Source organism: Cyprinodon variegatus, unplaced genomic scaffold (assembly GCF_000732505.1).
Source record: "Cyprinodon variegatus isolate N-32 unplaced genomic scaffold, C_variegatus-1.0 Scaffold639, whole genome shotgun sequence".
NCBI classification, from domain to species: Eukaryota; Metazoa; Chordata; class Actinopteri; order Cyprinodontiformes; family Cyprinodontidae; genus Cyprinodon; species Cyprinodon variegatus.
The window spans coordinates 491,137-502,361 of NW_015151092.1; the positions used below are offsets into that span (position 1 = coordinate 491,137).

Genomic DNA, 11,225 nt, shown 5'->3' on the forward strand with positions numbered 1-11,225 from the left:
TTGATAACGTTACTCTTGATCATCTGTCCATCATCGTATAAAGCCCGCCCTGACAATTTGATTGGATCGCCTGACAGTGGGCTTTAATACTCGCGCTATTATGGAGCAGAGCCAGACCGAACTTCCCCGACCTCAAACCTTGTGGGCGGGACTAAGTTCGGAATGGCACCCAGGCTACCACACCGGCAATGTGCTGTTGTTTCGAATCCAGCAACAGCTGCCTCTGGCGCAGTTGCCTCTTGGAGTATTTTCCCCTACTGTTGGTGGAGGCTGGAAGTAGATGTTAGCGTTTTTTAGGTATGTGGTACAAACTGTATGCACCAGGATAATAAAACTGAACATATTTTGCCGACAGGTTTCGACTTTCTAAGTTAATTTAGGTGTTAATAAACTCTTTCAGGGCGGTGATCCTAGTTCTCTGCATCAGCAGTGCTGTGTCTGTCTCCCTGTCAGCTCCCAGATCAGCTTCTCTGATTGGTCGACGTGGCACGTCTATTTTTCCAACTCTAGCAGCTGCTGCTCGTGACGCGCATCACACACCTCACATGCTCATGAGGCGCTCCTTCAGCTGCTCAGATGCATCAAGATGCACTGCTCGAGACACGCTGCAGGACCTTTTGAAGTACTGTATGTCGACCACAAGCTTTAGATGTAAACCGGCTGCTTCTGCTGCTCAGATTGCGTTCAGTGTGAACGTAGCATAATGCTAAGGCCATAAAGCTTCTGTTTCAAGAGAAATTAATTATTCACCAGCCTATGATGACAAACTAAATAGTAGCAGATTAAAAATATGAGTCTTAAATAGCACAACACACAGTTCAACACACTAGATTGTCAGAAACCAGCCAGCTGATCTTCCTTTAACGTTCCTACAGAGACTGCTGCAATAGCAAGATTTAAAAATAATGATTTAAATTTAAAAAAGACTAAACAATTCAATCATCTAAAAGACTTTAATATCTCAATTTAAGATGCATGAAGGAACAAATGATTCCTATCCTTCTTCCACCCACTTGATGCCAATCTTTCCCCAATGAAATACAAATAAGTTTAACTGTAACCTGCTTTTAATGAGCAAATCAACAGCTTAAACCTGTTGCTAAACATGCTAAATCGTTCTGTTCTGTTGCTGTCACAAACACTAGACTTTTAAAAACACTTCTAAACTTCCATGCACCTTCCCAGTCACAGTCTCTCCCATTTCCACTCCCTTACTTGAGCTTATTGTCTGATGATCTGGTAACTCATTCTACGCAAGAGAAACTCAGATAATGACTTAAATGCACAATCATCCACCCAGCTCAATTAAACTGGATGTTGTACCAAAGACCAAATAGCTGCTGGATAAGGAGATCATCAATGAGGAGACTCTAAAGTTAAAACAAGGCGTCACCCTGCATTTTCTGGGGGTTAGGAGACATTTTTTTCTCCCCTCACGTTGTCTAGTTCTTGTGTTACACCCATGCCTGGTGGTCTGCATGCATAACCAACAAGGTTAAGAATAACTGGAAACAAGCTGCCTTTCAAACACTGAGACAATGCTGTTTTTGTGACTCTTAACAACCATCTGGTTGGATAAAAGCAGAGTGAAAAACACTAATTGTATGAAGCTACTTCTTTGACCTAGGACTGAGTTTGCCATATGGTACCGCCGACCTAATGCATATGGACTGTAAACTCTATTACCCATTTCCTTGCTGTAAATAAGATCAGTTTTCACCAACCCATTGATTCTACTGCCTCCTGTTTCTTCAAGTATTAGATTAGGCTGCGTCTTCCTGACAAAACAAGCTACACTGACACCATATAGATTTAAAAACACTACTTACCAAGCACAGTTCAAAAGTGATTAAGGGGCACTACAAATGAGGGAGGCTGAACGCTATTATTGTGTACTATTATTTTAGATTTCAGGCTGTTTTTATTTTTTATTTTTTGTGATTATCCTTATATTATTAATATTAACATTTTACAACGTTACAATGTTTTCCAGTCTATCGTTATTTTTTCTTCATGGCTGCACCATAACTGGCGCTGAAAAGGGGACAAAAATAAAGTCAAAACAAATGTATATTTTATATATGAGTGGCGTTACAAGGCAAGCCGTGTGCAGCATGAGAGCAGCGGCTCTACTGTAACTCAGAGGAAAAAAATGAATAAAACATCAGAGGATTTTCAGGCTGAGAAAGAGACAAAGATGCTACATTGGGGCTTAAAATCAAAGCATCGCTGAAACTTGATTTTATTAACTGACATTTGTTCCTCCAGTTGAGGAGAAAAAACATTGACCAGTCCAAATAAGTCCAAAGTGTGGGGGAAAAAATCTGGAGCTGAATCTATTTTATTAACATGAAAAGAGAAGGAAACAGGTGGAATAAATAGACTATAGTTTAAAATAGTCTATTTTAAACTATTTGAAAATGTCCATTGCCTTCTGTGCCTTCTAGTTATTCATTTTTTCTTCTATTGTTTTCTTGGATTAAACATTTATCGTAGGACTGTCCAGAATTTCTGACTCAACTATATCCATTTTTTTATGTATGTGGTATAACCTCAGGAGTACAATTAATGAAACAAAGAAAGTGGAGATTTTTTCTTCCCAACCTCATGCTCCGCCACTAAGCTGTTATAATGTCACTATAACAAAAGAATAAAAATAAATGTGGAGGACTGTCTGAGATGAAATAAAAACTAACTGTGGCTTTTTTTCACATTCTGTCATAAAAATTTACTTTTCCACCACATGACTAAGTTTTCTGGGATCAGAGCAAAGCTCACTAAACTAAAAAATACATAATTTTGGTTTTCACCACATGCTCAATATGCAAACCAATACTGCAGACGGAATAAACTAAAATATTTGGTTTCTCCAGTGTTTGAAAGCGGAGGCCCCAATCAAATTCCAAGTATCTGATTCTGGTGATTTATTGCAACTTCCAATTAAGCAATTTCAAATATCCTTTCCCTATGGCTGTATGTATTGTCCTGAACATTATTTAGTGGCTTTAATAACAAACAGTCCAAATCTAAGTTATTTTTACCCTTTAACGAGACATTCATGGACAGACAGACTACACTAGGGGCTGCAGAGCCCTCTCTGTCCGTGTCACATGATCTTCTCTAAAATGCTGACAGTCTGCGGGAATATCAGGGTTTTTTTTCTGAGTTTTTTTTTACAGATGTACTCAAACCCCACTGTGACGGGGTTCTATTATGACTAGGTCAAACATAAATGACTGGCCAAGGCCAGAGATCACTTTAGTGACTTTTATTGAGCTTTTTTCTTCTGGTGAACAAAGATGGTTGGTGCAGAATATTTACAAGGACGTCCAAGGCATGTTAAAATCAGACAAACAGCAGTACCTTCAATGTCAGAGTCATCACCGTCAGTGTGACTTCTCAGGAGTCCAGCCACAGACTGCCTCGCAGTGGAACAGAGCCCTGCTTTTTAAGCTACGGGCTCCGCCCACAGGAGGCAAAAAAAACTAAGCAATTACTTCTAACTCAAATAAACTCTTAGCTATACAAAAATAATGATAATAATATAAATAACAAAAGAAATACTAATGGGAAAACACAAAATAAACTTGTAATCAAAACTACAATACTCAATTTAATAGAAAACAGTATGTTCTGATGACATCACTATGTCATCATATCATCATGTCACTCCCACCCGGCGCGCCAAAATGGTCACATCTTAAAACAGAAACTAGATACTAGATGTTTCAGCCAAGCACTTCAGCAGATTGATTTGTTAAGACTGATGAAGAAACCAGCTTTGCATGTCAACCTCGGACGTTTCTTTAAAACTTTATATGAAGTAAAAGCAGGGCTGCAGAGTCCGGACGTCATCAGTGAGAGAGTTGAATATTTTACTGTAACTTTAAAGTTATTGTGTTTTTAAGCAAAATAATGTGGCTGGATTTATTTGAAATATTAAAATAGGGTTTGGCATGAGATAAGCTTAAAGTCATAGGGAAATAATATTTAAATGTCAAATCATTCTAGCTTAAACATGAATGTAAATGTACTCATTTAAAAAAAATCCTGTCTTAAAATCTGTGGGGGTTTTTTGTTATCTTATGCAGGCCCTTTAGTTATATGTCAGCCTGAACACCTAAATTCAGCCAATCATATTTCAACGGTCATCTGTCAATAAAAATTTTTTCGGTCATAGCATCTTGATTCATATGTCACAGCTAATATACGCAACAGTTGAAATGAGAAATAAGAATAATCTACTTTCCCATTGAGTTCCGTCCCAGTGTTAACGGGGATGAACGTCTGTGCCTTCAGCAGGCGTAGAGCTAACAGAACTGGCAGCGTTGCGAGGCAAGGGCTCAAAAATGTACGGCTGTAAGCCTTCTACACCAAACCACGCTTCTGCCGCCCTGGCGTCCTCTTCCACAACAACTTTGTCCCCGCTTTCCTCCTTTAAATAAAAAATGTATGACAGAGGAGACTCATCCACGACCTCCGACACAAAACTCTCCTCCTCTTGCATGTTTCTGCTGTCCATAGCGTTCCTTGACATTGTTGTTGTTAAGTGCTACTTGGTCCCAATGTAATTTCCCATTGGGAATCTACTAGCACTAAGTTGCTAACTGGTTAGCAAGATGCTTCTGAGAATCCAGTCACAATCAAATGTGCTTGCGAACCTTCCACCACAACAATCCCGCCCCATAGATAAACGACCAATAACGTTCACTATATTCACTTGTGTAAAGTCGTGCACCACTCGGAGAATTAGGAAATGCAAAAGTTGGAACAGCCGTTTCCCAACAACTTCATCTTAAGTAAGTTAAATTATGTTCGGTAGGAATCCTAATCAAATTATTTAAAAGTTTCAGTAAATTGACATTTTGGAACATGGCGATGGTGTCTGACAAACCGCAGCAGAAAAACGCTTCTTTTTTTGGTTCATACCGAGTTACGCTGAACATGTCTGGAATCAAACCGTTGTTTTAAAGCTTATAGCCACTGCTCAAATAGTGCTACAAAGAATCTACAGTGATGTCTGGAATGCTTCTCACTTTTCACTGCCCTCCTGAAATACTCAGCGCTGCTGAGGACAGCAGGCTGCAGACGGACTGAGGAAGCTACCTACTGTTTATTAAAGCATTTTCAGATATCATAGGCACTGATCCTGATACCGAACCTTTATCAATGCATAATAGAATGTGTGAAACTGGATCTAAAATTGACCATATAATAGGATTGATCAAGGTTTGAATAATATGTTACCAGATATAAATTGAAGCTTTTTAGGACGTGAACTGGCTTAACCCAAACCAAAGAGGGTTCTTTTAGTTTCCACTGAGTTTTGTGTAACTAAAATTATTGTTTTTACCCAGAAGTAAACGCAAGTTTATCAATAAAGGTGTGTTGGTTTTCTCCGAAGGTGTCGGAACCAGATAGAACAGGTCAACTTTCCGGCTTAATATGTATGGCTCTGTGAGCACTACCGAGGCAACCCTTTCATTTTACGATTCATTAAACTGAACTCCATCCAAAAACTGATAGATGCAGATCAGAGTCGGTCCTTTGCATCAACAGGCTGATATTTTCAGCTGTTCATACATTTTCTTTTTTGTAATGATTTAATTTAATCATTTTTTGTTTAACTTTTTTTTTTTTTTTTTTTTAGCACTGTCATTTTTTACAATAAAACAACCTGAAAAATCTGCAGCAGTATTGGGGATCAGGTCCACTGATGTCAAAATAACCTTTATGAGTCGATTTCCAGTACAAATATTCCAGATCATGGTAATTCTAGTTGCTGGTAAAGATTCTCAGTCGCCCATGTCATAGCCATTCCAAAAAAGTAAAAAAAAAAACAAATTTGAAGATGTTTCGATTAAATTCAAAATGTCAAATTTGGAATTGAAAAGCTTCCTAGATGGTAAGCGAAATGTCTTCAAACTAGTTTTTTACTTTTTTGGAATGTTGTTCTAGTTCCAACCGTGACTTGAAAGATTATTTAATTTTTAAATGATGACGCAGCAAATCAGCTTACCAGAACTCTTTCCTTAAAGAGCTGAAAAAGGAAACAAATCTCCCCTGTTATCATGTCATGTTTCCTGTATGCTAGAATAATGTCGCCTCACAGCCCGACCTCCGATTCTGAAAACATCTTCAGCACAAAGTCTCCAGCGGTTAATTACATCACACAGCAGTAACGGCTAAGTGAGTCTTGATCAACCTCCCCTCTCATAATCCAGGAGTCTTCTGGGATTACTTCAAACATGAAGCACAGTTGAAACGATGAACAAACTGCTAATATGGAGCGATAGTACCTTTGGAGTATCAAAGTGTTTAAAAGCCACCAAACTCACATTCTTTCATCATGCCGATGTCGATGCAGCGTTTAAGACGACAGGCTTGGCAGTGGCGCCGGTTGTCTTTAGTGATGGTGCAGCTCCCGTTGAAAGGACAGGTGAAGGAGGCTTTACGTTTCATGCTGCGTCTGTAATGAGTGCAAAATGTGTTCGGTAACTACACAGAAAACAGCACCTACTTCTGCAGAAGTCTAAGAGGAATAAAATGTATTCAAAACTATCTAGTTACCTGGTGATAAATGGTCTACAAAAATGTTTTTAAAACCAGATTTCCAGTAAAATTTGGATGTTTTTTCTTCCGCTTCAGTTAGTGAGAGGATTAGTGACTTGAATGAATAATGGATGTTTCTGAAAGCATTGAGAGCAGCCTCACGTGGTCGGACGAGATGATGTCATTATGAACCCCCACCTCAAACTGTAACCATACATTAGTGAGTGTGAAACACAGCTATGAAGTACAGGTAGCAGCCACATGTCCAAGAAGACAAGACCAGTAAAGTAACAAAAAAAAAAAAAAAAGAATCATAAATCATTAATTTCTGGATTGTTAACACAAATTAAATATCCATTAATATCATCTAAACTAAAACTACTAAATGATGAACATCAATGCACCAACTCTGCAGAGCATTTCTGCAGAGTTGGTGCAATAACCCAAGTCAACGTCTATGTATTCTTCCCTTAGCTCTCTAATGAGCAGATATTTTTATATCTAAAGGAAAGATATCCCAGGAAAATGAATCTTTTTTCCTTTTTATTAATGCTTTTTTGTTACTATATACACTCTTTTTTATATTATCTGTCATGTTTTTATCTTTAATGGCATGTACTCTATATAAGCTACTGGAACCAGAATTTCCCTGAAGGGATAAATAAAGTCTAAGTCTAACTTTTCACTCTTTAACAGAGAACAAGAGCTTTGATAAAATAAACTGTTTACAGCTGAATATTAATTGTATGGTTTGTTTTATAAGTGAGACAAATCTTGCATTTAATTGCTGTTAAATATAAAAACTTGCATTTATTTTATGGGATTGAGTCCTTAGAAAGAAAAAAATGAAACCTTGTATCAACTGGAAAAAATCCTGATCATTACTTAGCAACAGTAATCATGAACTCTGCAGAGATTCCATTTTCTTAAAGCCAACTAAAATGTCATGTCATTTCAAGGCATCAAGCTTTACTGAATCCAAATATATCTAAATGCTATTAATATCTTCAGTTTAAATTCCGGATCATTTAATCTAATTTAAATTAAATGCCCTTCAGTCCAATTCCATCCTATTTGTGATGGAGTCACTACTTTAAGCCTTTTGCTACAAATCAAAAATGATTGTTAAATACTTTAGATAAAAGAAATGCTAAACACCTTTTTTTCAATTTCTGTTTTTGATGCTTAAATGTTCCAATCCTTACTGGGTGTTAGTTTTAAAATAAATAAAACTAAAAAGAAAAAAAAAAAAAGCTCTTTAAAAACTTGCGATCCTCAAAGTTAATTTAAAGGGCGGTGTTTTCTCTTAGGATGACAGCCTGTCGATTATGTTGGCTATGAAAATGCATCAACCCACCTAAAGAAGCCCTTGCAGCCCTCACAGGTCATGGCGTTGAAGTGGAAGCCGGTGGCCTTGTCCCCGCACACTCCGCAGATCCGTGGGGCATTGCGGTCGAACTCGTCGGGTCCAACCACTGACGTAGTCACCGTCATGGGCTCCATCACTACCCAAAAAAAGAGGGAAAAAACAGAATTTTAAACCTGAGTGACAATAAAGAAATCTTCACTCCGAGATTAAACTAATAAACCTACGAGGAAGAAGAAGCAGCAGAGATATGAAACGGATAGGAAAGGTAGAAATGTCTGCCAGCTATAAATGAAACTTAAAGAATTGACGCGTGTTGCTCGCTCTGACAAGAGGGACGTGCCTTTTCTCTTTTTATCCAAACAGGCTTCAGGCTATTAGCATATGTAGCACTGACAGCCACACTCTGCATCTTTCAGCTACTGGCTAGATGGATTAGTTCAAGTTGCAGCCACACACACACCCACACCCACCCACACACACACCTGCGCCCATAAAATCTGCAAAACGGCGAAATAACTGTCATTAGATAAAAAAAGATGACAGAAAGAGGATCCTTTTCCAAATGTTGTGGAATAGCCAATCCGTCAATTACTGCCAGTTCCCCACAGTGAGATTTTTCCACACTTATACCATCTGGACATAGTCTATGAAATAAACAGCAGTGGAAACCGACGTGCAACCATGTTTAAACCAATTCCATCAATCTTCAGTAAAGGACACTGCAGAGTGGAGTTGGATTGAAATATCCTCTAAAAAATATCCTGACACAGGAAATGTTTGAGAAACAGTTTCTATTCACTGAAAAATGGTAATTGATTTATTATGTGCCTTAATTGATGCAATCTAAACATCACCTTGCCTCTAAATAAATATGTTGCATTGAATTCACCAGATTTAACAGGCTTACAACAAACAGGCAGAGCTTTACTGAAACTGAGTGTTTGACAGAAAAATTAATAAAAGGCATTAATAAAAGGCCAAATTGTATGATTATTACAAGTTGTATACATTTTATTACATAATCAAGCGTCGTATCAGAATATCAGCAATAGTGACAAAAAATTTGTGTTCCTCCAAATGCACAGCAACACCAGCAGCAGCAGCAGCAGTCTAGTCAATAGTAACAAGTCTGCCGCTCATATCGACCAATTAATGCGCTAAATAACAGCACCGATCCAGTAACACTGTTAACAATTAAAATCAGGAGCTCAGTTCTTTCAGTCACTGCAATGAGCACAATACACAAGCCGCTTTGTAGCCTAAAGGTAAACAAATAGCTCAAAAAACCATAAATGGAGTGAATCTGTAGGGAACTTTGAAATGCAGAACATCGAGCTATTCATGGAAATGACTTGAGCTGCATGAAGAAAAAGACAAACATGTAAATTTGGCATCATGATAATAAATGCCGATTAATCAATGTTTTAACAATTTTTTCAACTGAAACACCAAATAATGAACTATTTCCCAGCTATCAGAAGTACAGCATCTATTCCCACATGAATAAAACCATGATGCTGTGTTTATTCTCCTCTTATATCTTATACTGTAAATGTAAACTTAGTCCAGCATTTATTGTGATGTTTGTGGATTTAGGTATGTTATAATAAATAGGCTGGTTTATGAGTGTTGATGCTTGGAGATGCAGCATACCCCACATACACTGTGTATTTATCTTATCAGGGATGTTTACAGCGTCTCATTAATTCTCTCCCATTCTTGCAAAAACACATAAAATAAAAATAAAAAGAGAGAAAAAAACAAGCATAGGAGCCATCTGATGTCTGACGAACCTCGACCTTTTCGGTTTAGACAGCTAAATTCTTTTTCTGTCACATATTTATACAAGAATATTAGAAAAAGACTTTAGGTATTGTCAAACTATGAATCTGTAAAAATGGAAGAATCTGGTAAGGAAGAGAAAAAGATGGCTTATTATTTAATCCTGTTATATAAACAATAAATGCAACACTTTCTATTAAGCTGTGATAAAAGTGAGACAAAAGGAGAATATAGATGCAGCGGTTAGAAAAGACAGTTTTTAAAAGAGAATATTAAAGGCGGTTTATCGGCTCTCCTAATGAAACTGCATGTTGCGGGGATTTGTTTTTACAGATTTTTAGAGGTGTTTACTCCCATCTTCCCCCATTTCACCATCTGCATGCTTTTAATTATTCACCTGGTGCTACACCAGTAAACAAGGCTGTTTTTGTCACATAATGACAAACAGTGTAGGTTTGGTGTTTTTCTCCTGGGCACATCTGGCCTGTCAAAATCACACTTATGCTTCACCAGAACAAGGCGCACTCATGGCTTTAAACCACTGCTATGCAAACCCAGGTACTTAGAGCAACACTGAAGGTTAGCATGCATTATAGTTATATGTTCTCACTGCATTTCTTTGCAGTTGCATCAGGTGTTAATTGTCAGAATACCAGCGTCAGCAGTGTTTATGTTTTTACAGGGTTTCACTCTGACTGGGATTCCTTTCTTCCTCCCTTCGTATTCTCAAATCATTTTCTTACCTTTTCTGCCTTTTTCTTCCCCTTTCTTTCAATGCTCATCAGCATTAACCGCTCCTGTCTCTTTGTCCTTGTTTCACTTAATCCGAGGCCTACTTCTGGCCATGTCTGCATCCCACAGGCTATTTTATGTAGCCACGTGAGTCCTGCTTTATTGAAACCCACCGCACGTACCCCTCCCCCCCTTTCTTTGTCCTGATTTAGATGTCATTTGAGAGGTGATGTGAGGACATGTCCCCTCTCTGTGAACTGTTGTGGAAACAGGTTTAATCTCTGTTATTAAGTCCTTTTACACCCAGAAGACAGTTTCATATTAGTAGTAACATTTATATCAAGACAGTTTTTAATACAGAGTTTATACAGGACTGAGTAACTCTAATTGAATGCTTTGTAATGCTCTTTTAATGCTAATTTTAATGCCGTCAACAAGGCTGCAGCCATGTCACGGATTCCTCGTTTTCCAGCCACTTTAGTTGAAGTTTGCATATTCCCATTGTCTAGCTTTTTCTCCACCTTGAGCTTCTTTTCCGAACATATGGCTTTAAGATCAACTGGAAGCAGTTTCGCACAAACACTCAAAACCAGTTATATCTGATATATCTGAAGAAATTGTTTTAGAAATGTTTTTTTTTTTTAAATAAAGCATTTCAAATGACACAATAATCATAATAAATAAGGAATTTAAATGCCAATTAAGGCCTTAATTTAAAAAAAAATTATAATTTTATGGCTTTTAATGATTTTTAATGACCCGTTGGAACCCTGTAATAGAAGTAGGTGGT

General features: G+C 37.7%; 1 protein-coding gene across 1 annotated transcript in view; it reads right to left on the reverse strand.

Moving 5' to 3' along the window:
* Window positions 1-10,534, reverse strand: part of LOC107096638 (vitamin D3 receptor A) — a 37,750-nt gene extending 27,216 nt beyond the window's left edge. Inside the window, exons 1-3 of the mRNA XM_015393385.1 lie at window positions 10,447-10,534; window positions 7,910-8,057; window positions 6,339-6,469 (exon numbers count right to left, since the gene is read on the reverse strand). Coding sequence (XP_015248871.1) covers window positions 6,339-6,469; window positions 7,910-8,055 — 277 coding nt within the window. The 5' untranslated portion in view covers window positions 8,056-8,057; window positions 10,447-10,534. The remainder of the gene's footprint in view (window positions 1-6,338; window positions 6,470-7,909; window positions 8,058-10,446) is intronic.
* Between the last annotated feature and the right edge of the window lie 691 nt (window positions 10,535-11,225).